General features: G+C 38.4%; 1 protein-coding gene across 8 annotated transcripts in view; it reads right to left on the minus strand.

The window, feature by feature from the left end:
- Window positions 1-26800, minus strand: part of cep112 (centrosomal protein 112) — a 349706-nt gene that overhangs the window by 112551 nt on the left and 210355 nt on the right. For all 8 annotated transcript variants that reach the window (XR_015479978.1, XR_015479979.1, XR_015479977.1 and 5 more), the window contains one exon: window positions 12319-12549. Coding sequence is in view for 4 of the 8 variants with exons in the window: in NM_001327791.1 (NP_001314720.1) it covers window positions 12319-12549 (231 nt within the window). In the remaining 4 variants the exon portion in view is untranslated. The remainder of the gene's footprint in view (window positions 1-12318; window positions 12550-26800) is intronic.

The raw sequence follows: 26800 nt of genomic DNA on the forward strand, positions 1-26800 counted from the left end.
GCAACAAACGAAATATTTGATTTGAGGAACTGCTCTAAGCGTGTATTTTTCATGCAATGTTTGATACCGCACGGCGAATGAGAGAAAAAAAAACTCAGCATTTCCCGGAAACTTAGATGCACACGACAGGTAGTGTCAGAAAGCCGCATGTGTGTTATTCCGGTCACAAAATGCGGTAAAAATCCTACACGAGGTTAAAGTTTGGTTGTAGTGCTAACATGTTTACACTCGGTGCAATAGTTTGTTCGATACGAACAAACTGAATAAACAAAGAGCACTGGTCGCTCACTTACCAAATCTGTAGAGACAGGACAATCCACAGCAACTAGAGCCGCGTCTTTATTTAAAGGAGACTACAAGCGAATCTGGATCTCAGCGTTTGCAGATGAGAACAGCTCTCAGGTAAACAATAATCCTCCTTAGACACATAAGTTATTGTTGTCGAGCGTCGCGTACACTGTTAATCCACACGTGACTCTGAGCTCTCACAGAGAGAAAATGAAAACAAAACTTAACTGCAGCAAACTATAAAAGCAACACTTCACGCTTGTTTTGCCAATACAACGTGGCGTCTTTGTCGTCTAAACACTGTGACAGTAATGAATATTAATGAAATTGCACAATAGAGTGCGCTGATTGGTTTGAACCAAGCCTTACTCATGCATTAATGCAGCACACTGTAAGACGTAATAAGACTCACTCTGGCACAGACATCCAGTCTGCACGCTGGAATACAACGCTATTATGTCATGACCGTGACGCAGCTTCAAAAATTCGTTTCAAACCGGAAGTACGAATTTGCTTGAAATAACGCAAAAACAACCAATTTACACTTTTTTTGTGAAATATAGGTGTCCTAATAGTGTTTTTAGCAGTGTGGGACACATATACGACTGTCAACAGCTCAAAAAATGTGTTTTGGTGTTTCGTGACTCTTTAAAATGATTTTTGGGGCAGGATCAAAATCGGCGACGTAGCTTAAAACTGCAAGTGCAAAGATGACGGGTCGGTTTCTCATTATTATTCACAGCGGAGTTTTCTTATCCTATGCAGGGCTCGAAATTGCGACCATTTTGATCGCATATGCGCACGAAATTTTATCTATGGGACCTCAAAATATATTTGGGAGCATTTCTGCCAGTGCTTAAAATTGTTGTGTGCGACCAGTTTTTACTGCAAAATGTTCACCACGTGCGCGGATTCGGGAGACATTCACACAGAATGCATCTCTAAGCTCTTTGTCTGCACTTGAAACGCGAAACGCAGCGCTCAGGAATGGTGTAAAACAGTTGTCATGTCAACTTGCTGCAGTAAACAAAGCCAAGTCCGTAATGCTTGCCCCGCCTTCGCGCTCTTCTTATAGCCCACCACTGCTCTAGCACTGAACGCAAATGATTGGTTGATATCAGCTGTCAATCACTCAGTCAGTGCCTTCTGGCTTGGGATGACAGGGAGAGCTACTACCATTACTACTACTACAATAGCTATTACTATTGCTATTAACATGACGTATGCATATAATAAGGTACAGTATATGTCAAAAGCATCAGTACAATATCAGACAGCACCCGTGAGAACAGCACAGTTATACCGTTAACAGATTCATGTCACGCAGTGTGTGCAGGGCCGGTGAGCGCTTCGTGTATCTTTTGCTCACTCAGTTATGTTATAAAATGTATTTTCTTGTGATAACGGGACATATTTTCTCAGACTATAATCGTACAACCAAAAACTATAATCGTTGCATCCCTAAACACAAACAAATTGACATATTTTAAGAAACCTGATGAAGTTAGGCATCAGTAAATATTAAGGGTGTCACGATCCTCCAAATCCTCGATTCAATTACATTTTCGATTCTAAAGGCACAATTCGATTCGATTTTCGATTATGAATAATTAATTAATTAATGACCAATTAATTATTTGTTGCCTACCATTTAAACTACCTTACCTGCATGGTCTTCGTTTTACCCATAAACAAATTATTCAGTAAATGAATAAAGGCAAGATACACACATAATTACCACCTGTCAATCACTTTTTCTGCGGGACTCGTGAATAGGCAGTGATCTGTGTCGTTATAATAGCGTCTGTAAAAAAGACACACAACCAACAGGAACCAGCCAACAGTATCTGAGGTGTTCGCTAAAATGACTAAGTACTTGTGAGTGAAAGATTGAAGCAGTCCTCTGACTGCCTGGACCTGCTCTCTCGAGCGCATGGCTGTGTGTGCGTCTGTGTCTGTGTGGTCACGTGATGTGCATTTTCAGAGGTAGAGAGGAAAGAGGGCTGCTCAGAAATGCTACACGCCACTGTGGATGTCAAATCGTTGTCGTTCTAAAATGCCATTTAAAAACAAAGAAAGTGTAAACAGGGCCGGAGTGTGTACTTTTCGCGAGCGGATTTGCAAAGGGGGCGGGTGGAGGATCGCGATGCCGGTGTTGTCTATCGGACGAACCGTACGTAATACGTACATAGCAGAGCTTGCAAAACTGTGTTTTTTTTGTCGACAACACGAACGTTGTCAACATAACTCACTGGAAATCCAGAATGCTTACACACCGGCGACTTCATTGAAAGAGGAGAGGGCTTAAGTTCTGTCGACGGGTCTCCTGCTTCTGCAGTTTAACAAGCACTTCAACAAGCCTGTTTGTTTCCCACTTGGCAAGCCAAGCTGACGTGACATGGGGGCGTGGCAGCATCGACGATTCTATTTTTTGATTCGATAATCGAAATTGAGCAAAAATTTAGATCGATTTCGAATAAAAATTGAAATCGTGACACCCCTAGTAAATATAATACTGTGCTTTACATCAACATAAACGGTATGTAGTGAGTTAATAATGCACTTTTTTCAATTCAGTTTCATTACAATCCAACTTTACTTTGTAAATTAGAATGTTAAAATTGACACTATCACAAGCCAGTGAAAGAATTGATTAAATAAACATCCTTTTTTAAATGGTCGGCATATTTGGTTGTGGAATCTGCAGTATTCCAGCAAAAGAACATACATGAAAAGGCCCAAATCCAGTGAAATTCAGGACAGGAAGCCGTGATTTGTATAGCCGTTACTCCAAAGCTAAAGAAGAACAAAGTACAAAGAACATCTGAGCATCAGAGGCACTGGCTGTGAGCTGCACAGAGAAGGCAGGTTTATCTGGAGGAACAAGGCTCCCAGGGTTCTCTGTGGTGGATGGAGATTGGGTACTGGTGGCTGCACACACACACACGAACACACACACAAACTGGCCATGGCCAGATAAACCTCTGTTGTTAACAGAGACTGGAATAAATGCACTTTTATCTTCTTTTCTTTTCAATAAGCGTCTGACGTCGGAACAATCTAACACATGATCTTATCGCTTGTGATATTCTGTTTCTTATTATTTTATTCCACAAGCTCCCCTTCAAAAAAGCCTCTGTCTTTCATGGAAACCCATTCATGGATTTAATGGATTTCTCTTTCCTTTTTCTCTGGGATCTGTCTTCAAACTCCGGCTGGCCATTTCAGGAGCGGCTGACTGCCGAGGACAGCGTTTCTCTCACCATCAAAAGAATAGCAAATTTCAAGCTAAGAAACATGCCAAGTCACTACCAATCTAAAAGCCTCAAAACTTCCAAATAAAAATAGCTCAACTTTTCCTTCAGAAACATATAAAAAAAGAAGAAGAAGCTCTGACTCAGTTGCGAAGAGATAACATGGCAGGCTAAACGCTAAAATGAAATCATTAGCTCTCATTAAAGCATTCCGATTAACAAGTTGTGAAACCAATATCATTTATCTCAATGTTTCTACAATCATAAACTATGAAGAAACCAGGCTTTATAATCTCCTAAGAGAATATCAGTTAAGGGATACTTTCTCATGTCCACAATGCTAGGATGCTTAGGTGTACTGTGTGAATGCCCACAGGCATAAACCACTTCACATAAAGACACTTCAATAACCATTCTACCAGGTGCCAGTGTTGGAGTCACAATCTGGAAACTGTTTGCACAAGAAAGACAAATCTGGGTCGGAAAAATCAACTATGCACATCAGAGGCCGGGGGGTAGAATAATGTCTCCATAAACAACAACATAAAACAAACTTAGATTGCTTTCTCCAAGTAGGAATAAGACTCATAAACAAAGTCTGTGAGCAGCACGGTTGTTTGTGGGTTAGTTATGTAATAATGCGTTCATTTACGCTGTCCTTCAGCTTTCAAGACAATAGAGCAGCAGGGTGATTGGGAGGTCAGTCCGCAGATTTGCCAGCTACAACAACGCCACTATTTAAATTGAAAACAGGTATAAACATAGGATTTGATTTTTAAGTATACTAAACTTTTCACCAGACTAGTTTTGTTATGATATTGGAATTTAATACCAATCGATACTGACATTTTTGAAACGTCCATTTCCCATGAACATTTAAGCACTGTTGAGCATGTTTTTAAACACCGCTGAATCACAGAAATGACAGTGATCGGCTGTGATTTAGATCACTGAACATACCACTGTTTACTAAGTTTAAACGCAGATACACTGACACTGGAGCATTTTAAAGGTGCAATTTATCAGCGGATTGCTTGTATGTCAGCTTAAAGACAAATCAGCTGATCAAGGTGTCCCTGTATCTGTGTTTACACTCAGTAAACAATGGTGAGTTTGTTGAACTAATGACCTCCACAGCCAATCACAGTCATTTCTGTTGAGCATGAGAAGACAATAGCAAATAAGCACTGTTTAAGAACGTGCTCAACATCGCTCAGATGTTTGCAGGAAATGGATGTTTCTAACATTTCAGAACCAAATTCCAGTATCGTGACAACCCTGAATGACTTAAACCTAGAAGCTGAATGACTTAAACCTAGTCTTGTGGATTTCTAGTTCCCTAGTGTCACGATCGCCAGCCATTTAACCCAGTGGTTCCCAAAGTGGGGGTCGAGAACGCCCAGGGGCCACGGGACAACAAAGATGGGTCGCTTGGTGATTTCCAAAAATCAAATTAACAAAGTTTGACTAGAAAACAAAGAAAACACTTCGCAAGGTTACAGCTAAACATACAACAAGACTCAGCAATGTGTGTGTGTGTGTGAGAGGTAAATATATAGTCCATGTAATCAGTCTATGATTCAATTCCAGCTTTGTGTGTGCAATCATGGAGAGTACTGGAACTGGTGTGTGTGTGAGGTGCATGATGGAAGGTGAAGGTCTTTAGATCACTGAACACACCACTGTTTACTAAGTGTAAACACAGATACACTGACACTGGAGCATTTTAAAGGTGCAATTTATCAGCGGATTGCTTGTATGTCAGCTTAAAGACAAATCAGCTGATCGAGGTGTCCCCTGTATCTGTGTTTACACTCAGTAAACAGTGGTGAGTTTGTTGAACTAATGACCTCCACAGCCAATCACAGTCATTTCTGTTGAGCATGAGAAGACAATAGCAAATAAGCACTGTTTAAGAACATGCTTAACATCGGTCAGATATTTGCAGGAAATGGATGTTTCCAACATTTCAGAACCAAATTCCAGTATCGTGCCAACCCTACACCAGACACTTTCCTACACAAGGACTCTACAGCTTTGTCAGATGAGCACACATTTTGAAAATGCCCATTAACTGAGGCCATGTCCACACTAATACGTTTTCATTTTAAACTGCATATTTGTCTGTCCATTTAATCCTTCCATATCTTTTTTATAGAAATAAAGATGAATTTAATTTGTAACACTAGGAGTCGGTTGACAACAGAGGTGAGGGTCCAAACGCAGTTTATTAACAGCTTAATCTGGCAGGCAATGGTCAAACAGGAGCAAACAGAACCATAAGGATAATGCAATAGTGTAGTCGTGGTCACAGGTAGAGGTTGGTGCAGGTGGCAAACAGGACAAACAAAGAAACAAGAAAAGCACCTGAAGGCACGGTAAGACTAGAACAAAATGAAAACACTTTGCAGTTACAGGTAACAAGACTCAGCAATGAGTGTGTGTGAGAGGTGAACGTATAGTCCATGTAATCAGTCTATGATTCGTTTCCAGCAGTGTGTGTGCAATCAGGGAGAGAACTGGAACTGAAACTGGTGTGTATGTGGGTTTGAGGTGCATGATGGGATTTGAAGTCCAGTTCCATGACAGATTTGTAGTTCTACAGCAATCTGCCCAGGCTGCAATATTCAAAATTTGCACCTAAATCTAATTCACAGCTAGTAACAACTAAAATACTTATAATAATTGCTAAACTAAACTAGACGTGTCATGGCATCCATATATTGCTGCTATCTGGTTATTTTTAAGTGCTTTTTTGGATAGAAGCGTGTGTAAATAGAATAAATGTAAATCCAATTTGATTGTCCACTATATGAAAACTGAAAGCCTGATCGCATAATGAACACTGTCGGTAAGCCAAATGCTGCTGAATGATTTATGCAGCATAGATAAGTACTTGGCGTTTGACGTTTGTTCAAATTCGTAAGCCTAAATATGAGAAACGGTGATAGAGATGCTTGAATTAGCAAACACCACAGATGACTCATGTACTGAATAGCAATGGCAAGCTATGAAACACTGGCAAAAAGAAAAGAATGCGCGTGTGTGAGTCAGATGTTTTGTTAATCCGCCGAGGATGGATCAGCTTTACTCTGGAGGAATGAGTTTGATGTTGTGGATCACAGTTAGCCTCCTTTAACTTCGCCTGGTCACTCTCACAGACCCGTGTTAACGCCAGATTGATCAATGTCTGTATTAGTAATCTCAACAGTACTCTCCATTTCTACATGTACAGTAAGAGTATGATATTTATCCATTTGAGGTGTGTCTCTTTATGACTCGTCTGCAGCGTGAGACGCCTTGAGGGGACAGTGCTCCCAAAAATCACCCTCATGTATCAAACCTGTTTGACTTCCTGCATCTCATGAGGCACAAAAGATGTTTCACCTCTCACTTGCATTGACTTATTTTCTACATAATGGAGGTACTGATGATTGAGACTGTCACACCACTTTTTATATTACAAACAAACACTCTTACTACACTGTACAAAGTCAGTCAAATAAAAGAAATGGAGTGAGTTGCTTTAACTCAAGTTTAAATTAAAGATTACTTTAATTCAAAGAGAAACAAGTTAAATGAACTCAAAACATGATTGCATTAACACTGTGTAGAAGCTGATTGACTTAAACCTAGTCTTGTGGATTTCTAGTTCCTTTGTGTCTCAATCGCCAGCCATTTAACCCAGTGGTTCCCAAAGTGGGGGTCGGGAACGCCCAGGGGGCCACGGGACAACGAAGATGGGTTGCTTGGTGATTTCCAAAAATCAAATTAACACAGTTTGACTAGAAAACAAAGAAAACACTTCGCAAGGATACAGCTAAACATACAACAAGACTCAGCAATGTGTGTGTGTGTGTGAGGTGAATATATAGTCCATGTAATCAGTCAATAATTCAATTCCAGCTTTGTGTGTGCAATCATGGAGAGTACTGGAACTGGTGTGTGTGTGAGGTGCATGATGGAATTTGAAGTCCAGTTCCATGACAGATCTGGGAGGATGGGTCGCTTGGTGATTTCCAAAAATCACATTCCTTTTATTAAACTATATTTTAATGATTGTATTTTATTCATAATCTACAGAAGAAATAGTATTCAATAGTTACTTTACAAAAACAACAACAACATGCATATAAAAGCCATCAGCATTTCGATTGATTTTTTCCCCATTACATTGCGACTCCTGGGAAGATAACATTATATTAAAGACACAGTAATAGCTTAAGGTTGCGGCAGATTGATTTTTTGGCACCACGGTAAAATTTCAGACACCTTTACGGCACTCACGTACATTTAAAATAAATGCAGGCAACAACTGAACATGAAGGTCTCAGAGTGGCGTTTTCCAAAATTAAACAAAGAATAGATTTGGGCCTATTGGTGTTTGTATATGTATAACCACTGCAGAGGGTATTGGGTGTTGCAAGTCACAGACATTGTTATTTTTGGGGGTCGCGAGTTGAAACGTTTGGGAACTTCTTATCTAACCCTTGCACATCACTAGAAAACACTCACTATCATTCACGCTACTACACATCTGCCACTGAACTCAGTGCTTCCCACAGACTTTAAATATACTTCCTGTGGTAGCCAGATTGAACCTTCTACCCACATCACATAAATAGTTAACTATATGTGGCAAACAATTTTTAATAATATTTTTTATTTTTTAATAAACTGTTATGAAGTTGTTGTTTTTTAATGAGTTAAAGTTTAAAAAGAATTCTAAATAAAAAAATAAATCCACTATTTCTCATACTCTTATGCTATTCAGGAGCCATGTGCATCCACTGACTTCTCTCATTCAAGTTCAGGTTGCTTCACTGGCATGACATTTTGTACAGTATTGCCAAAGCAGTTTAGATGTATAATATATGTAACATATAGATATCATCAAATAATAAAATATACTGCAAATGAAAAATAAATCACAGATAAAAAAGGAATACAGACAATATCTCAAATAATAATAATAATTACAAGAATAAAATGTGTAGGTAATTTAAAGAAGGCAAATGAGTTGATTACCCATTCCTAATTCTGTACAGATATTTTGAAGCCAATTTAAATTTCATCTTCCCTAGTATTTTTTCTTTTCTTTTGGGTATTTAGTAAAGTTTTTCGAAGTCGTTTAGATGAAGCATTTATTATTTCACTCTCGCGACTGTCTGCATACAATTAAAGACAACTTTAGAAAGCAAGAAAGCGAAAGCAAAAGATAATTGCTGGAATATTCTGGGATTTGTGCTCACTATTTGTGCTCACTAACCAGAGCACGTGAGACTCCCTGTGAGAGTTTTGACAGTTCTCATGCAGTAAAAAACGAGTAAATGACAGAAGATTTTCCACTATGTAATCTAACGCGGATGTTTGATTATAGTGGGCGGATACAAAAAAGTGTAAAAGGATGATGATATTACAAAAAAAGTGTCACTAAATATACTTGGGGGGCCTTTAATATACCTGGTGGCCCGCCCAAGTAAACTCCATGTGTGGGAAGCACTGGAACTTGACTACAAATCCCATCACGCATCTCACACACACACCAGTTCCAGATTACCACTGATTGCAAACATAAATGGATTAGGTAAATGTGACTCAGTAGAAGGAATACTTTAATATATTAGCAAAAAAGACTTGTTATTAAAAAAGTTTACTTAAATGATTACTTAATTCAATTAAGACAGCACCTTTTTAAAAGATACATATTTGAACCCGAATAGTCCACAGTGGTTCCTAAAAGGTGCATATTAGTACCCAAATGTATCTAAAAAGTAACTTTGAGGTACCATTATGGACCTTTCAGGCACAAATATGTACCTTTTGAAATGGTACCGCCCCAGTGACAGCTCCTGTACCTTTATTTCTGCAAGTGTATAAAAAATTACAGATATATACAAATCAAGACCTGCCTGGAAAAACTTCAGTTATGCATACCCCTAAGCATATCTGCATATCTTATGTTCACCAGGCAGTCAGAATCAAGCATTCAACAAGCCCATATTATGTTTACATTTATAGATGAATTTATTACCTAGTTTTTAGACTTTTTGTTTTGGCATTTTCCACTTTTTAATTGACGTTATTCTTTTGAAACTGATGTAACTCTTGAAAAGTGGGCTGAAGTGGTACTTACTTTCAAGTTAACGAGTCAAACGATGAATCTGTTAAGTGTTACTGTTAAAACATGATAATACATTAACTTTGGCAGCTCAAGTTTCAAGTGTGTCAATCAGCTTCAGAGACAGACATTTTTGAAGTCTCTTCAGAGGAGGTTTTCAGCCGCGGGTCAGGATGAGTATCAGATGAGGGGTGGCAGAAACAGAGACTGATTTTGTAAACAAGCCTTACGTGTCAGTTTGAGAAGGGGGGAAAAAGCGAGGCAGAATTCTCTTCAGATGGGATTTATGTGCAGCAGTGTACTCACATATGGTTTCAAAATGGAGGCTCAGGATTTATGAAGAGGCCAAATGGTACGTTAATGTGCCGCAGATGTCCTGGGGGAGGGAGCAGTCGGCAGCGGTGCATGTGTTTAATGAAAACTAATCGCTTTGATGGGCCTAATCAGGATTACCCTCTGATCAATACCACCTTTAGTCGGTTCCTGGCCATCCTGGGCTGGATTACAGACGCTTTCAAGCCCTCGTTTCTGCAGCTGGAATGAAGAGCTTTAAAAACAGAAAGGATGCAAGGTTTCCGGTATAGTCGCCCAAGTCTGCTTGCTCAACCTTGACAGAGCCGGAGCACAGAGAGGCTAATGTATGTGATTAAATGCTAACGTGATCTCTTCACTCAGTGTGGGAGTTCAAGCTAATGCAGGCCATCAATGAACATGTGCAAATTCCTTTGAGGATACTGTAAGCACCACACAGGTTAGATTAGATTCATAGCTGCTCTCTGATGCCCACAAATTGAAACACATTTTCCCAGATATTGGGAAGGCAAGAGTAAAAACAAGAGTAAAAAAAAGCAAATAAAGTATGATAGAGATTCGTTTTTTGGGCGAACTCTCTCTTTAACTTCCACTCAAACAGACAAAAGGTGCTATTGATGTGTAGATCTAGCAACACAGGCTCATTGTGAAAACGTAACCCTGTATACATTTCTGGAGAGCGCGAATTATGTAGCCAGAGCTACGAATGGCTGCATTTAGTCTTTAAAACGGACACTAAGAGCGCGGTATGACACTGCAGACGGCTTCTGTTTCTTTTCGCATTACTAGCTAACCACTTCCCTCCATGTGGACGGCATTTCCGCCCTTACCAGGTAGCCCAGTAGCTCGCCATGTACGTCGGTGAACTTGAGATGCAGAGAGGAGTTGACCACAACAACAGGGTGAGAGTCCAGAGAAGAACGGCCAGCGAAGAAAGCAGGTAAAACAAAAGGCAAAAAAATAAAAAAAACAAGTAAATAACATGGTAGGAAGGTGGTAAGATCTGAAAACATGGTAATAATCAGGCAGCCACAAGGGCTTTTCTTTTTCTGGATTGCTTTTGAAAACACTATCGATTGAGTTTAGGGAAGGGGTGATCGGGTCAATCGCTGCTTTTGAAAACACTTTCGATTGAGTTTTAGGGAAGGGGTAATCGGGTCAATCGCTGCTTTTTAAAATACTTTTGATTGAGTTTAGGGAAGGGGGTGATTGGGTCAATCGCTGCTTTTGAAAACACTATCGGTTGGGTTTAGGGAAAGGGTGATCGGGTCAATCACTGCTTTTGAAAATACTTTCGATTGAGTTTAGGGAAGGGGTGATCGGGTCAATCGCTGCTTTTGAAAACACGTTCGATTGAGTTTAGGGAAGGGGGTGATCGGGTCAATCGCTGCTTTTTAAAATACTTTTGATTGAGTTTAGGGAAGGGGGTGATTGGGTCAATCGCTGCTTTTGAAAACACTATCGGTTGGGTTTAGGGAAAGGGTGATCGGGTCAATCACTGCTTTTGAAAATACTTTCGATTGAGTTTAGGGAAGGGGTGATCGGGTCAATCGCTGCTTTTGAAAACACGTTCGATTGAGTTTAGGGAAGGGGGTGATCGGGTCAATCGCTGCTTTTGAAAACTCTTTCGACTGAGTTTAGGGAAGAGAGTGATCGGGTCATTTGCTGGTTTTGAAAAAACTTTTGACTGTGTTTAGGGAAGGGGGTGATCGGGTCAATCGCTGCTTTTGAAAACACTTTCGATTGAGTTTAGGGAAGGGGGTGATCGGGTCAATCGCTGCTTTTGAAAACACTTTCGATTGAGTTTAGGGAAGGGGGTGATCGGGTCAATCGCTGCTTTTGAAAACACTTTCGATTGAGTTTAGGGAAGGGGGGGATCGGGTCAATCGCTCCTTTTGAAAACACTATCGGTTGGGTTTAGGGAAGGGGGTGGGTGGGGATTGGTCAGTCGTTCGGGCAGTCAGTGGACAACGGTCTCTGATGGATTTATGTAAAAGCAGCAGGTGCGAATGGCACTCGAGAGAGACATTTGAGATCTGAAAAAGCATACACAGCGGCCTCTGGGGGATTCACAAAAACAAAAACTGCAAAAATACATACCTCCTGGGACGTATTTCGTGCTTTCCAGAAATGCATATATGACTATGTATCAATAATGAGCCTGGGTTGAGATCTATGGTTATGACAACTATGGGTTGTTGTTAAACCTTTATATAATGAAGCTTCCTATGCACTAAGTAGGCCTGTATTTCAGGTCACTCATTTGTCACATGATGTGATTTGCGTGACCTAAACCACAACCTAAAATGCCAAAAAGACACTTGGTCTGAATTTCACACTAACCTTCTCCTGTGCCAGCTCTCGTTCAGCTTTGTGGGTTTTCTCCAGGTCTTGCCGAACCTGCTCCATCTCGGCACGCAGGCGGTCCAGGGCGGCTTGGTGATCTTGAGCAGACCGCTGTCGTTCCTCCTCCCGCAGAACACCCAACTCCATCAGCTGCTGTTTCCTCTGACTGTGAGCCGCCAACACCTCCTTCCTTAAAGAATGAACCTGGGCCTCCAGATCAGAGATGGTCTGGTCAAAAAGGCAAATGACAGTATGTGTAAACCCATGTAGAGTAGTCAACATTCAAAAAGTTTTTCAAAAGTATACCAAAACAACAATGGGTGTTGTTTAATGGTTTTAAAATGACTTTAATAAAAGGTGATGAACCACTTCAAATGTTGACTACTCTATGAATGTGCATGTGTTTACGGAATACTAAATTTAGGAAGTCAACACCAGCCAATTTGAACGTTATCACTCAATTGAATGGGCGTTTTCAGTGGTTATCAGATGATAGATATGGGCTAGTACACAACACAAAGCACTATTGAACCACCAAATATTTGCAAAGGTGCCACCATGATCCATATACATATAATAAATATATTTAATTAAGATTGTAACATGATACAAATACATCCCATATATGAACTGAAATCCCATTTTGCTCTAAATTCTTTTCAGTTTCCTCCTTTCTGATCTCATAGACAGTTAATTTCGCTTTACTTTTTACAAAATTCTACAGTCGACCATAGCATCTTTTCTTACTAACATATTTGAAACCAAAAAATAACACTTCTATAAAGAAGTTTTTACCACAATTAGTACAAAAAGATGGATGGATGAATGGATGGATGGATAAATGGATAGTCGTAGAGATGGATGGATGGATAGATGGATCGAAAGATTGATGGATAGATGGATAGAGTGATAGATGATAGATAGATAGATAGATAGATGATAGATAGATAGATAGATAGATAGATAGATAGATAGATAGATAGATAGATAGATAGATAGATAGATAGATAGATAGATGGATGGATGGATGGATGGATGGATGGATGGATGGATGGATGCATGGATGGATGGATGGATGGACAGATGCCTGCCTGCTTGCCTATCGCCTGTGTATCTGACTATGACTCTGGATTTGCCTACATACATCTGTTTGCTCCTGATTGTGATCATTGCTTGCCTGACCATCTCTATTAATAAAACCTGCATTTGGATCTGCACCCTGTTGTCAGCATCCCGTTCACATTACAATTTACCTATTTATCTAATTAATACAGGGATTTGCCACCAATTTCAGGGTTTCTAACAGGGTCGTAAGCAAAACTGACAGTAATAGCCCCTATGAAAAGAGAGAAAGATGATTGAATTGAAACAAAACTGTATTGTAAATAAAACATTCAGTTTTCCAGAGTTCTTCAAATTTGACAAAACAACAAACTAAAAATAAAAGGTAAAATGTAATTAATTTTTGTGCTAAAAACTCCAAAAAACACACCAAGCAAAAAGAGCAAGAGAGAGAGAGAGACACACATAGAGAGAACCTTGGAGAAACAAGCCAAGCAGGAGCAGTGGAGCATTTGTGCCCATTCTGGCCAGGAAGAGGAAAACAGACACCACAGTCTCCGATCTCTGAGCCACAAGAGTTCAACATCAAAGCTCGGCATTCCACAAAGGTCAGTGGTTTGATTTAATGAGCAAAATTAGCGCAAATCAAAGGTCAGTTACCCATGGGGACGAGCTACCACTGCCATTTCTCATTTTGGGAAGATGAAAAACCTCATCGAGACCACTTACCAATGGCCTATTGCATTAACTTGAGTAGATAGATTACGTAAAAAAAAAAGAAAGAAAAAAAAAAATCAGAGCCTACTCCATGAGAATGAGCAGAATAGACCTGTTTGAGATCTTGTTCAGAGAGTCAAGAACCATCTGACCTATGGTTCACACTTGAAGGACAGCGGTTTGAAGAATTGCTAGCGTAGTTTACTGCTAGTAGCATTAGGGTGGAAACATTTTTCTAAGCCATCAGACAGTTGACATAAAGCTGTATACACACATTTCTTATACAGTTGAAATCAGAATTATTATATAATTTCTTTTTAAATAATTTCCCAAATGGTGTTTAACAAAGCAAGGAGTCTTTCCTGTAATATTTTTTCGTTTGGAGAAAGTCTTATTTGTATTATTTTGGCAAGGATAAAAGCAGATAAAATAAAAAAAAAATACATTTTAAGGTCAATATTATTAGCTTTAATAAGCAATATATATATATATATATATATATATATATATATATATATATATATATATATATATATATATATATATATATATATATATATATATATATAATAACTTTCCTACTTACTCTAACATGCCTAATTTACCTGGTTAAGCTTTAAAATTGCACTTTGCTGAACACTATTACCTTGAAAAATACACTACTAAAGTCTTGTCGTCAATCTTAATTGTAATAGAAGAAGGTGTATTTTTCCCATGAATCATCTGTTAAACTGCATCCTAATCAACACAAATACTGCAGAAGACATATTGGAACTGGCATGGACCCAAAATTCTCACAAAAAAAAACAGTCAAGTTTGGTGAAGGAAAAGTTATGGGTTACTTTTAGTATGGGGGCATGCGAGACATCTGCAGAGTGGATGACAACATCAACAGCCTGAGGTATCAAGACATTTGTGCTGCCCATTGCATTACAAACCACCCAATTCTTCAGCAGCGTAGCGCTCCTTTAAATACTTCAGCCTCCACATCACTGTTCCTGAATGTAAAGAAGGTCTTGGTGCTCCAGGATTGGCCAGCCCAGTCACCAGAAATGAACATTATTGAGCAAGTTATTTGAGTCATTGCAGAGATGTATGGATCCGGCCCATCAAGCTTATAGGAGTCATACACAATATCAATTCTTTTTCCACAGCAGCATGACTATATATTCTATACTGGACATTATATCTGTTGGGTGACTAGACTTTTGTCTAAGCAAAGTCAGACCTTACAGTCCTGTAATGTAATGTAATGTGTATTTATATAGCGCATTTATTGTGTATGGCCATACACCCAAAGCGCTTCACAATCATGAGGGGGGTCTCTCCACACTACCACCAGTGTGCAGCATCCACTTGGATGATGCGACGGCAGCCACAGGACAACTCCTGCTATAGGTGGAGTGGAGGGACAGTGATCGAGCCAATTCGGTGGAAGGGGATGATTGGGAGGCCATGATCGTAAGGGCCGATAGAGGGACTTTTGGCCAGGACACCGGGGTTACACCCCTGCTCTTTCACGAGAAGTGCCATGGGATTTTTAATGACCGCAGAGAGTCAGGACCTCGTTTTAACGTCTCATCCGAAAGACGGCGCCCACTGACAGTATAGTGTCCCCTTCACTTTTACTGGGGCATTAGGACTCACACAGACCACGGGTTGAGCGCCCCCTGCTGGCCTCACTAACACCACTTCCAACAGCAACCTAGTGTTCCCTAGTGGTCTCCCATCCAGGTACTAACCAGGCTCAGCCCTGCTTAGCTTCAGTGAGTAACCGGTCTTGGGCTGCAGGGTGATATGACTGTGGCAGTCCTAATTAAATAACTCAAAATCAAGGCATCATGTTTTATTTTGGTCAAATCAGCGTAATCTAGAGGCCTTTGCCTTTCATATGAGCCACTTCTGATCCCAAAGGATGAACTTAAAGTCAAATTATTAATTGTTGTGCCTAAAACTTGGAAAGGCGACAAGACTTTTGTCAAATAGTGTCGATCCACTTGTTTAGTGATGACGTGTTGGTGACGTATGTAATACAGTTTCCGCGTCCAAGCCGCCACTCATTTGAATTGAAAAATCAATTGTTTATGATAATTTTTATTCATATCACACAATAAAGTTAATTTTATATAAAGTCCTAGTGTACACAACAATCTCTGGGCTTGCTGCATCACAAATACCAAAATTTTAACAATTTATAAAAAAATTAATCACTTTCTGGGCATTGGATATTATGCATGGAAATATAAATTGCCATCGTGATTTTCGAAAGCATTAAATCGCTTTGTAAACGTTTATTATTACCATTTCATGAGTCTCCCCATTCAGTTGAATAGAGCGCTCGGACCCGGAAGTCACTTCGCGTGACGTCACACTTAACAAGAGGATTATGTACAGTCATCATGGCAAAGATAAAATAAATCAGTTATTAGAAATGAGTTATTAAAACTATGATGCTTAATAATTCAGCTGGGCTAATAAAACTATACTTCCAAATCATCCTGAATAATCAAAGTAAACCCTCAAAGACAAAGTGAATGACTTTAATGTGTCCACTAAATCAATTTGAGAAGAACAGACTCCTCAGAAGATTTTATTGCTTAGTATTGTTTTCCTCCCACTCTGTGACACTTGTTATCAACAGAAAACTGGTTGGAACAGTGCTGAACAAAAGGCTGGAATAATTATGTCTTTGTTTTTTCTTTGAAAGAAGCCTCATATGCTCATTAAGGCTGCATTAATAGTGTGAATAATATTACAATTGAATATGTTTATTATTTATTTAACAATCCAATGTATTCTTGTAGTGGAAAATCAGAATGTTCAGCAGCCATTGCTCTAGTCCTCAGAAAATGATTCAGAGACCACTGTAATATGCTGATATGGCACTGATATGGTTAATTATTATCAACAGTTGTAATCAATGTTGAAATAAGTTTTCTGCTTGCTTTTTTCTGGAAACTGCTGTGCTTTTTTGATGAACAAACTAAAAAATATATAACACTTTCATGAAATTACATACATTTTAAGTCAAAATTATCAGAATTTTTCTTCTCTTTCTCAAATATTTCCCAAATGATGTTTAACAGAGAAAGACATTTTTTACAGTATTTCCTTTATTATTTTTTCTCCTGGAGAAAGTCTTATTATGGAGCAGGCCCTATTGGAACTGCTCTGTTTATTGTTGTTCTCTAGAATGAATCACATTTTTTACTCTAAACATGCTCAAAAACTCACAAAACTTTGCACACCACACTCCAGGGGCCTCATGTATCAACGCTGCGTACCCACAAAAACTTTGCGTACGCCAAGTTTCACGCTCATGTTTGGATTTACTAACCATACGTTCACATTGAAAGAGGTGAGAGCGTCAAAGTAGCCGGAAGTCATTCATTTTCTCTGATAGCCGGCGGCGATAAGCGGCGAGGAGCAGAGCGACGCGTCTTCGCCAGTGTAGGCGTTGAGGAGAGTTGAAATCAAGTCAACTTAATGGTAATGAGCTATGACGCGGTTTGGTTGCAAGCAATCAGAATGTAGAAGTCCAATGCTTGAGAGGAGTTCAGAGAACACAGACCTGTGAACTTTGGTTCCAACCACAGTTGTTCCCAGGGGTTTGATTATTGCGGTCACCGGATTTTCAATTATTTACAATGTTTTCTTACAGGAACATACATTAAATAAGTTACTGGCGAGTTACTGATGTGCATTAATGTTATATATATATATATATATATATATATATATATATATATATATATATATATATATATATATATATATATATAAAAATATATATATATATATATATATATATATATATATATATATATATATATATATATATATATATACAGTTGAAGTCAGAATTATTAGCCCCCCTGAATTATTAGCGCCCCTGTTTATTTTTTTCCCCAATTTCTGTTTAATGGAGGGAAGATTGTTTCAGCACATTAATAAGCATAATATTTTTAAAAACTTTTTTCTAATAACTGATTTATTTAAATTTTTAAGACACTTCTATACAGCTTAAAGTGACATTTAAAGGCTTAATTAGGTTAATTTAGAATAGGCAAGTTATTGTATAACGATGGTTTGTTCTGTAGATTGTCGAAAAAAAAAATAGCTTAAAGGGGCTAATAATTTTGTCCCAAAAATGGTTTTTAAAAAAATTAATAACTGCTTATATTCTAGCTGAAATAAAACAAATAAGACTTTCTCCAGAAGAAAAAATATTATCAGACATACTGTGAAAATGTCCATGCTCTGTTAAAAATCATTTGGGAAATATTTAAAAAAGAAAAAAAAAATCAAAAGGGGTCTAATAATTATGACTTCAACTGTATATATACATATATTATATAAAAAAGCGAGAATCGACCGCGACAGTACAAAACACTATCACTGCTTCAGATTTTTTCAGACATATTCACCTTATTCTCAGCTGACGAGCGGGCGCTGCCATTTGAATCTTTTTGTCTCGCGACTTCCGGTCACATTCACTTCCATTCATTTTTTGAAGTTTAATTTAATATTTTCTTATTATATTATGCTACTTGGTCTGTGTAGTCATGCAAACATTTGTTTGTTGAGCAAGTAGTTTGGCCATTTTCTACCGTTTATTATTCCTAGTCATTTCTCACATAGGCGACTGAATCGGAAATTTTAAGACAATCGCGAAAACAGGCGCACTTCCGCATTTTAGAATAAGGTCAATAGACACATTGGATAATTAAGTGGAGCAAAGCCACACCAAACGCAACTTGATCTTCCATTGTTAAATAAATTTGATAAGAAGTGCGCAACATTTTCACGCTAGAAAGCATGTTTTATGCAGGAATGTAACTGATATGCTGCATCGGCTCCTTTAAATACGAGATTAATGTAGCGAATTATGACACTCTCGCCGCCGGAGCTGAAGGCAGACAGCGATGTCACCAGGGCAGCCACTTGGAGGCTCTCACTGCTTTCGGTGTGAACGCAAAGTAATGATGAAATAAACGTGGACGTGCATTAGCCCACGCCAACTTCATGTCTGGCGTACGTGCATTTCTTATGTGTTTGTTTTATTTCAACTGGCGACTACTAGAGGCAGTTGTGTAAATTGCACTCTACAAAGTATCTTTGAGTCGTGCAATGGCAGCAGTATGGGACGGGATCATCCGCATGTCCAGCAGGTATATAAGGTTTCCATACCATACAGTTGACCAGTCCAACATTAAAGCGAAATTTGCAGCGATCGTCGGTTTTCCTAATGTAGTGAGAGCGATCGACTGCACGCACACTGCTATAAAGGCGCCATCTGAAGACGGATTTGCATATGTGAATCGGAAACATTTCCATTCAATAAATGTGCAAATAATATGTGATGCTCAAATGCACTTAACATAATACACACACTTATTATGATCCTACTTGTGATGAGGAGTAGGCAAAATCTGATATGTAATGGGGGAACAAAGAAGAATGATTCGCTGGATTCGAACCGGGTTCATGATCGATTGAGTCAAAACATGTTGCCATGCGCTTTACAAGCTACGCCACTGACGCTGCTGTTGCACTCTCTATTTAGTCATGTTGTCTCTGCCAATCAAACGGTGATGGGTGGGAATCACTCAACTAGCTCATTCCAAAGAGGTGTGCTATTTGCACTTAGCCTAAATAAACATTAAAAAAATTTACACCTTTACATCGGACCATTTATTTTTTAATTCACTCACAGTGCGATATTCAGACCCCGCTGCGTTAGCTGCGTCAGCTAAACTCTCCCACTCTATTTTTTTTCTTTTGTTATTAATTCCGAAGGACAAACTTGCAAATAACACAGTTTTTCTCAGGTCTACCTCCGATAGGCGCACCTCCAATTCACATTCTGTTCAAAGTTTCTCTTCTTGCTTGCTTTTGCCATTGCTTTTTCATTAGGTTTTGCCAAAGTGGAGTCATTACCATATTCATATATGGGAGGAGGAAGGGAGGGGTTTTGCATTTGTGCACGTGCGTTCAGTTTCACGTTAATTCGGATGTACAAAGACAATATATGTGGGATTCCACGTTCGCAGTGTTTCATACATCTGAATTTTTTACTGCATACGCACATTTACAGCTTTGTCCGTACGCAATGTTTTAGTATGAATTCAATGCAAGTCTTTGTACATGAGGCCCCAGAAGTGGCGAAAATTACGTTTGAATAAGTTTTCAGTAATGAGTGTGGCAAAAAGACTTTACAGCGCCACCTATGCACTTTTGACAAATAATATATGCTTTTTATTCTGCTAGAATAAAAGCAGTTTTTTTTTTTTTTAACTATTATTAAGGTCAATATTAATAGCGACATTAAGCAATATTTTTTTGGATTTTGTCTAATTAACATTTAAATGGCATTTTAAGCTAAATACCATTAATCATAAGCCTGGTTTATACTTCTGTGTCAAGTGACCGGCGTAACCCACGGCGCATGCAACGCGTGTAGCTGTGCATTTATACTTCTGCGCGCTGTCTCTGTTGGTCTGCATTAACACTTCCGAAACGCTATTTGGCACTGAGGTGTAAATGTGTCGAGTTTCTTCGCTGGTGTTTTGCTTTTCCTGAAAACTTCCTGGATGTACAAGCGGCTCAAACTCGCTCATTTTGAGGCAGGAACCGGCGGACGTGCAACCACTTTAACCATGAGGTAAACACAAAACAAAACCTTCCATCCGGAGCTCCTTCACGGGACTCCACACTTGTAAACAATTGCTCGCGCCATTCGCGCGGCTCTCTGTCCCGCCCAGACTCGTCAGCGCTGTAGCTACATTTTTTGAGAGGTGTACGTCAGTGACGCCGACATCCACGGCGAAGGGCTATGCGTCAACGCCGTAGCACACGCGTGCGTTTGACCCATAAGTATAAATCAGCCTTTAAAAATCTCTAGTAACATATTACGTACAGTCATCATGGCAAAGATAAAATAAATTTATAATTAGGAACTAGTTAATAAAATATGTTCAGAATTGTGTTAAAAAAATGATCTTTCAATTAAATAGAAATTGGGGGAAAATATACAAGGGGGCTCATAATGCAGGAGGGCTAATAATTCTGACTTCTGAATGTTTTTATTGTCATTTTTGATAAATAACATGTAAAATACAATCTAATACAAAACAGTAATTTTACAAAACATTATCACTTTTATAGATTTCTTTTTTTTTAATAAGAAAACAGGCTTTGTGATCTTGAGAGACTTTTAAAACAAAAGAAAACAAGAGTGAATGAACTAACAATAACGGCACCTGACGAATAACCCACTACAAAAACAGGAATATTTATAAATAGAGTTCCTAAACTCCAAACATAGTACCCCTCTTTACACACCGTTTGACACTACATAATGCATGTTTAGCGTTAGCAATTAAAACCGCAGTTGAATCTAACAGCCGCACAGACACCAGCTAATCCTGTCCGTAATAATCAAGTAACATCTTGATATCCAATAATCTGCGCTCCCAAAGCATTTAACCCTCGCGCAGATGACGGCGTGATGTTGGCAGTCCCTCGCCTGCTCCTCGCGCTCCCAAACATCCCGGGGAGGAGACTGCTAAGTGCATCACGTGGCTCGGCTGTCGGAAAAAAGCATCTGAAGTTGTTTTGTGGCCACTTGGGGGGAAAAGCTGCGAACTTCAAAGCCGTGTCGCACAAACACCCAGATGCCAAGACTGCGCGCGGGATCCAATACGGCCTGAGCGGCGCAGCACCAGCCTACACGCTGCTGCAACGGCACAAAGCTATTAGATCTCGGCTCCGAGGAGCCTTTAATCTATAATTCCCTCTTAAACTGGACTCTGGGAAGAATTTTCTGATGCATCTTTGATGGGCTTGGACGTGCTTTTATGAAAAGGAGCCGAGAAAACTAGCACAGAAAATGAAAGGCAATAAGCACTGCGAATGTCACATCAGATGATGTAACTTCAGCGCTTTAACAAAAGAATTTAATTAAAACCAAGCCAGAAAGATAGGAATGTAGGACAGGCTGATATAGTCTGTTATTTATGCGCACGTTCATTAAAAACAAAGAGAGACAAAATGCAAATGAAAGAAGATATGAAAGGGCTAGCCAAAGCACACACTAAAACAAACTGTGCTTGCTGTAAATTCATGGAGGTGAAAAATCCCTGTCAATGCTACTCAAGCTCACCTACAGAAATACACATACTAATAGTTTTGGTTTGGTTAACATCCAGTCCCGGATTGGCTAATCGGGAGAATTCCCGGTGGGCCGGTCCGTTTTTTGGCCGCGAGTGCCGGTGTCCCTAGCTGCTTGCACTCTCAGCAGTCTCACTTTTTCATTTATTTATTTATTTGACTTTAGCCTCACTCTTTTTATCCATTATTTTGCCGCAGCTCCGCTCTTTTTATTTACTTTCTCGCAGCCCTGTGAGCTATCATCTATTATTCCACCCCAAACAGCGGCACTTTAGTGAATATTAATTAATATTAATGAATATTACACCTGCTCAATAAAAATCAGATGATTCAATACATTAATAAATCTGACATAACTTGATCAGCAATCTAAAAAGAATATAGGGTAAAAATAAAAAAAAGTAGTAGACATCAATAGCAGCAGATAACAGTGCAATACTTATCGTTTATCCCCGAACACAACACCTTAACAGTGCCATCATGGTCAAGTGGTTAGCACATTGCGTTACGACGCCCCCGATCCGAGTTCGAACCTCTCCAGAGTCAAAAGTAAAAATATTTTTTTCATTTTTAGTGTTAAGATATATAAGAATATATATATATATATATATTCAGTTGAAGTCAGAGTTATTGGCCCCCTTCAATTTTTTTTCTTCTTTTTTAAATATTTTCCAAATGATGTTTAACAGAGCAAGGACATTTTCACAGTATGTCTGATAATATCTTTTCTTCTGGAGAAAGTCTTATTTGTTTTATTTCGGCTAAAATGAAAGCAGTTTGTAAATATTTATGAACAATTTTAGGGACAAAATTATTAGCCCCTTTAAGCTATATTTTTTCTCGATAATCTACAGAACAAACCACTGTTATACAATAACTTGCCTAATTCCCCTAACCTGCCTAGTTAACTTAATTAACCTAGTGAAGCCTTTGAATGTCACTTTAAGCTGTATAGAAGTGTCTTGAAAAATATCTAGTAAAATATTATTCACTGTCCTCATGGTAACAATAAAATAAATCAGTTATTAGAGATGAGTTATTAAAATTATTATATTTAGAAATGTGTTGAAAAAATCTCTCTCTCTCTCTCTCTCTCTATATATATATATATATATATATATACATATATATATATATATATATATATATATATATATATATATATATATATATATATATATATGTGTGACGACCGTTACAAAGAACTATCTATAAAAAATTAATGTTCTCATATTTATGAAAAACATTTGAAGTTCTAAAGCAGCTGAGTCCTTTAAAAAGACATGTTAGTGTCATTTGAAACTGAATTGGAAAACTTAAAAAAAAAAAAAAAAACTTTATTTTAATATAGTCAGTCGTCGACTGAGGTGGGCCGGTCTAAGGCTTGAAACTCCAGAGCTAAAAAGGAGTCCCACTCCGGCCCTCTTAACATATATAGAACCCTAGCATTACAAAAATTATTCTGTATAGTGGAAAAAAAAAAAGTCAGATTGGTCAAATGTTCATTGTGTTAAGAAAACAAATGGTTCTTCTAATAACCAATAACCAGGGCCAGACAGAATCTGTGGACATTATTTGCTATTTCTGCGAAGAATTATATTAAAAACATATGCGGATTTATGCGGAGTGATTTCGGAAGTATCATAACTAAAAACTTAAAATAATAAGTTTAAGAAATAATAATATTAATAAATATTAACAATAACACATTTACCTTTTATTTAATGTTTACAATGCAAATCTAATTAGACGCTAGTTTTTTTTTTCATATATCTACTACAACAGCGGTTTTCAACAGGGGGGTCGCGGCCCACAAGGGGGGCTCAACGAGCTCTGTAGGAGGGCCAAGTCATATTTTAAAAAATTTTTAGCAGTGGACAATTAGGAGAATGATCATGTTGCCTTAGTTCATTTTATCCCCTAGTTCAGTGGTCCTCAACCACCGGTCCATGGATCAATTGGTATCTGGCCACACAAGAAATCATTAATTCTTTCTGTTTTGTTTATTATCAGAGTCTAAACAATCTTTTATTTTGAACTGTCTTTTATTTTGAAAAATTAACACTCTCTCACTTACGTCTCGGTCACTTGAGCACCCAAATTTAACCTACAAGCAGCAAAATGAGTAAGAAACAGACAAAAGTTTCTTTGTTAAGGGAAAAAGGCCAAGTGAAGGACCTGCGAACTGCCAAAGAATAGATCCGCAACCCATTTGTCAACAAATCAGGTGAATCCAGCATGGCTTTGCAAGAAGATCAACTGATGGAGATCACAAATAGATTTGCAAAAGTTTGTTGTTTCCAATAGAGGTGCGCGGCGTGACACGCTTGCACCAATGAACCCCGGGCCGTGACGTGAGCACACCGCGAGTCACTTGACAAGAATTGACCGAGCTTCAGCTTGTATGGTATATTCCCATTTCGGTAAGACTAATTTTAAATTTTCTCAGACAAACACAGAACTTTGTAATTTTCTCCATAATTAAAACTCAGGGCGAAAGTAAAGTTTTGTCAGTTTGTCATCCTCTGAGAAAACGGGTTAATGGTCGCATAGCAACCTATGAACCTATGCTTTAATATTTTACATTAGGCTATTATTCATTCATTGATTCATTTTCTTTTCGGCTTAGTCCCTTTATTAATTCGGGGTCGCCACAGCAGAATGAACCGCCAACTTATCCAGCACATGTTTTGAGCAGTGAATGCCCTTCCAGCTGCAACCCATCTCTGCGAAACATTAGGCTGGTATTTGTGCATAAGCATATCTAGATATAGTAATAAACATACCGTTTGTTTAAAAACATTTTTTGTCATCATTACTGCAAATTTATATAAGCGATTATATATCATTAAATGTGGAGGGGGTCCTACAATATTTTCTGGGGTCTCAGACAAAAAAAGGTTGAGAACCACTGTACTACAAGACAGAATTTTATATTTTTTACAAACTGTATTGTAAATGAATCATATCAACATTTTAATATTAGTCAATAATTTTATGGAAATTAATTTAAAACTGAACAAATACAAATTTACACACATTTACTCAAGTAAATGAATAGACTCAACGATAGGCCAAAAATCTGCAGTAATCTGTGGATTTCTGTGCACGCAGATTCTGTTTAGGCCTTCTAATAACAACAAACTACAACAACTCAAAATTGCTACACCGCTTTTAAAAATGCTGAGTTGCACACACCTTCCTTCATGCTGTCCCAACACAAATCGATAAATTTAATTTAAATGTTTTTACAAATTTGACGCTTATAAATAACGCTCCATAATTGTGTCGATTCAGCACATTTTAAAGGTGCTGTATGTTTTTGTCTCTTCTAAAGCATACAAATATTTAAAAAGAATGCTAAGTGAACATTCTTGTTTATCTGAAAAAAAAAAAGTTAAAGTCAGAAATTCTGCTTTGAGAATGTGAGTTACGTGCCAGAACGCTGTCTTTGTTTTGGTCGTTTAACCTGCCTGATGTAGTACTGACCGGGCGCAGCCCTGCTTAGCTTCAGTGGGCGAACATGTGAGAGTTGCAGCTAGCTGCCAGTGTGTTGTAGTAAACATCACAAATAAACCACACTGAATATTCTTAAAAGGCACTATAAAAAAATAAATAAAGATTATTATCGCATCCCATCGCAGCGTGCAGATGGAGCGTGCAAACAGTGCTAATTTTCACTGCGTTTTATAGTTTGCTTTATCCAGCAAAGGAGCCCAGTTTGGGGCATTTTACTTTTTTAGGCCGTACTCACACTAGGTACAGTTGCCTTGAACCGGGCCAAAGCACGCTTGTCCCCCCTCCCGTCTCCCCCGACGGCCCGCGCTCACACCATATCGGGCCTCGGCACGCTTACGTCATCGCTGCTGCGCTGTTCAGTGAAGAGCTCTCTATGGCAAGCCTTTTTAACATTTAAATCTTTGTTCTGACTCCATAAATATATTTAGAGATATCTCTAATTATATTTTGACTAGTCATAATTATAATTCCACTACTCAGAATGGCAATTAGAGATATCGGAAATTACAATTGTACTAGTACGAAATCAGATTGGAGATATCTGCAAATATATTATGACTAGTCATATTCCTCCATTGACTTCCATTGAAAAATATTTGCAGATATCTCTAAATGAGTTTTGATTAGTCACAATTGTAATTAGAGATATCTCCAAATTAATTTTGACTAGTAACAGTTGTAATTAGATATATCTCTAACTGAGTTTTTACTAGTCATAATACATTTGGAGATGTCTTTAATTCGTCGTATTTAGAGATATTTACAAATATATTCGAAGATATCTCTAATTAATTTACTAATAGTCGAATTACAGTTGTAGATATCTTGAATTGGTTTAAATGCTAAAACGGCTTGCCATACGCTCTCATCCAGTAGCACAGTGGAGATTTCTCTTGTTGTATCGTTTCAGTCGTTTGTCATGCAGTGACATTCAGTCAAATATTTCGCCAAACAGTCCTTAGGGATGCGGTGACATGCAGTCAGATATTTCACCGGACAGATCCGCCAC

This window comes from Danio rerio, chromosome 3 (assembly GCF_052040795.2).
Source record: "Danio rerio strain M-AB ecotype USA chromosome 3, GRCz13ab, whole genome shotgun sequence".
NCBI classification, from domain to species: domain Eukaryota; kingdom Metazoa; phylum Chordata; class Actinopteri; order Cypriniformes; family Danionidae; genus Danio; species Danio rerio.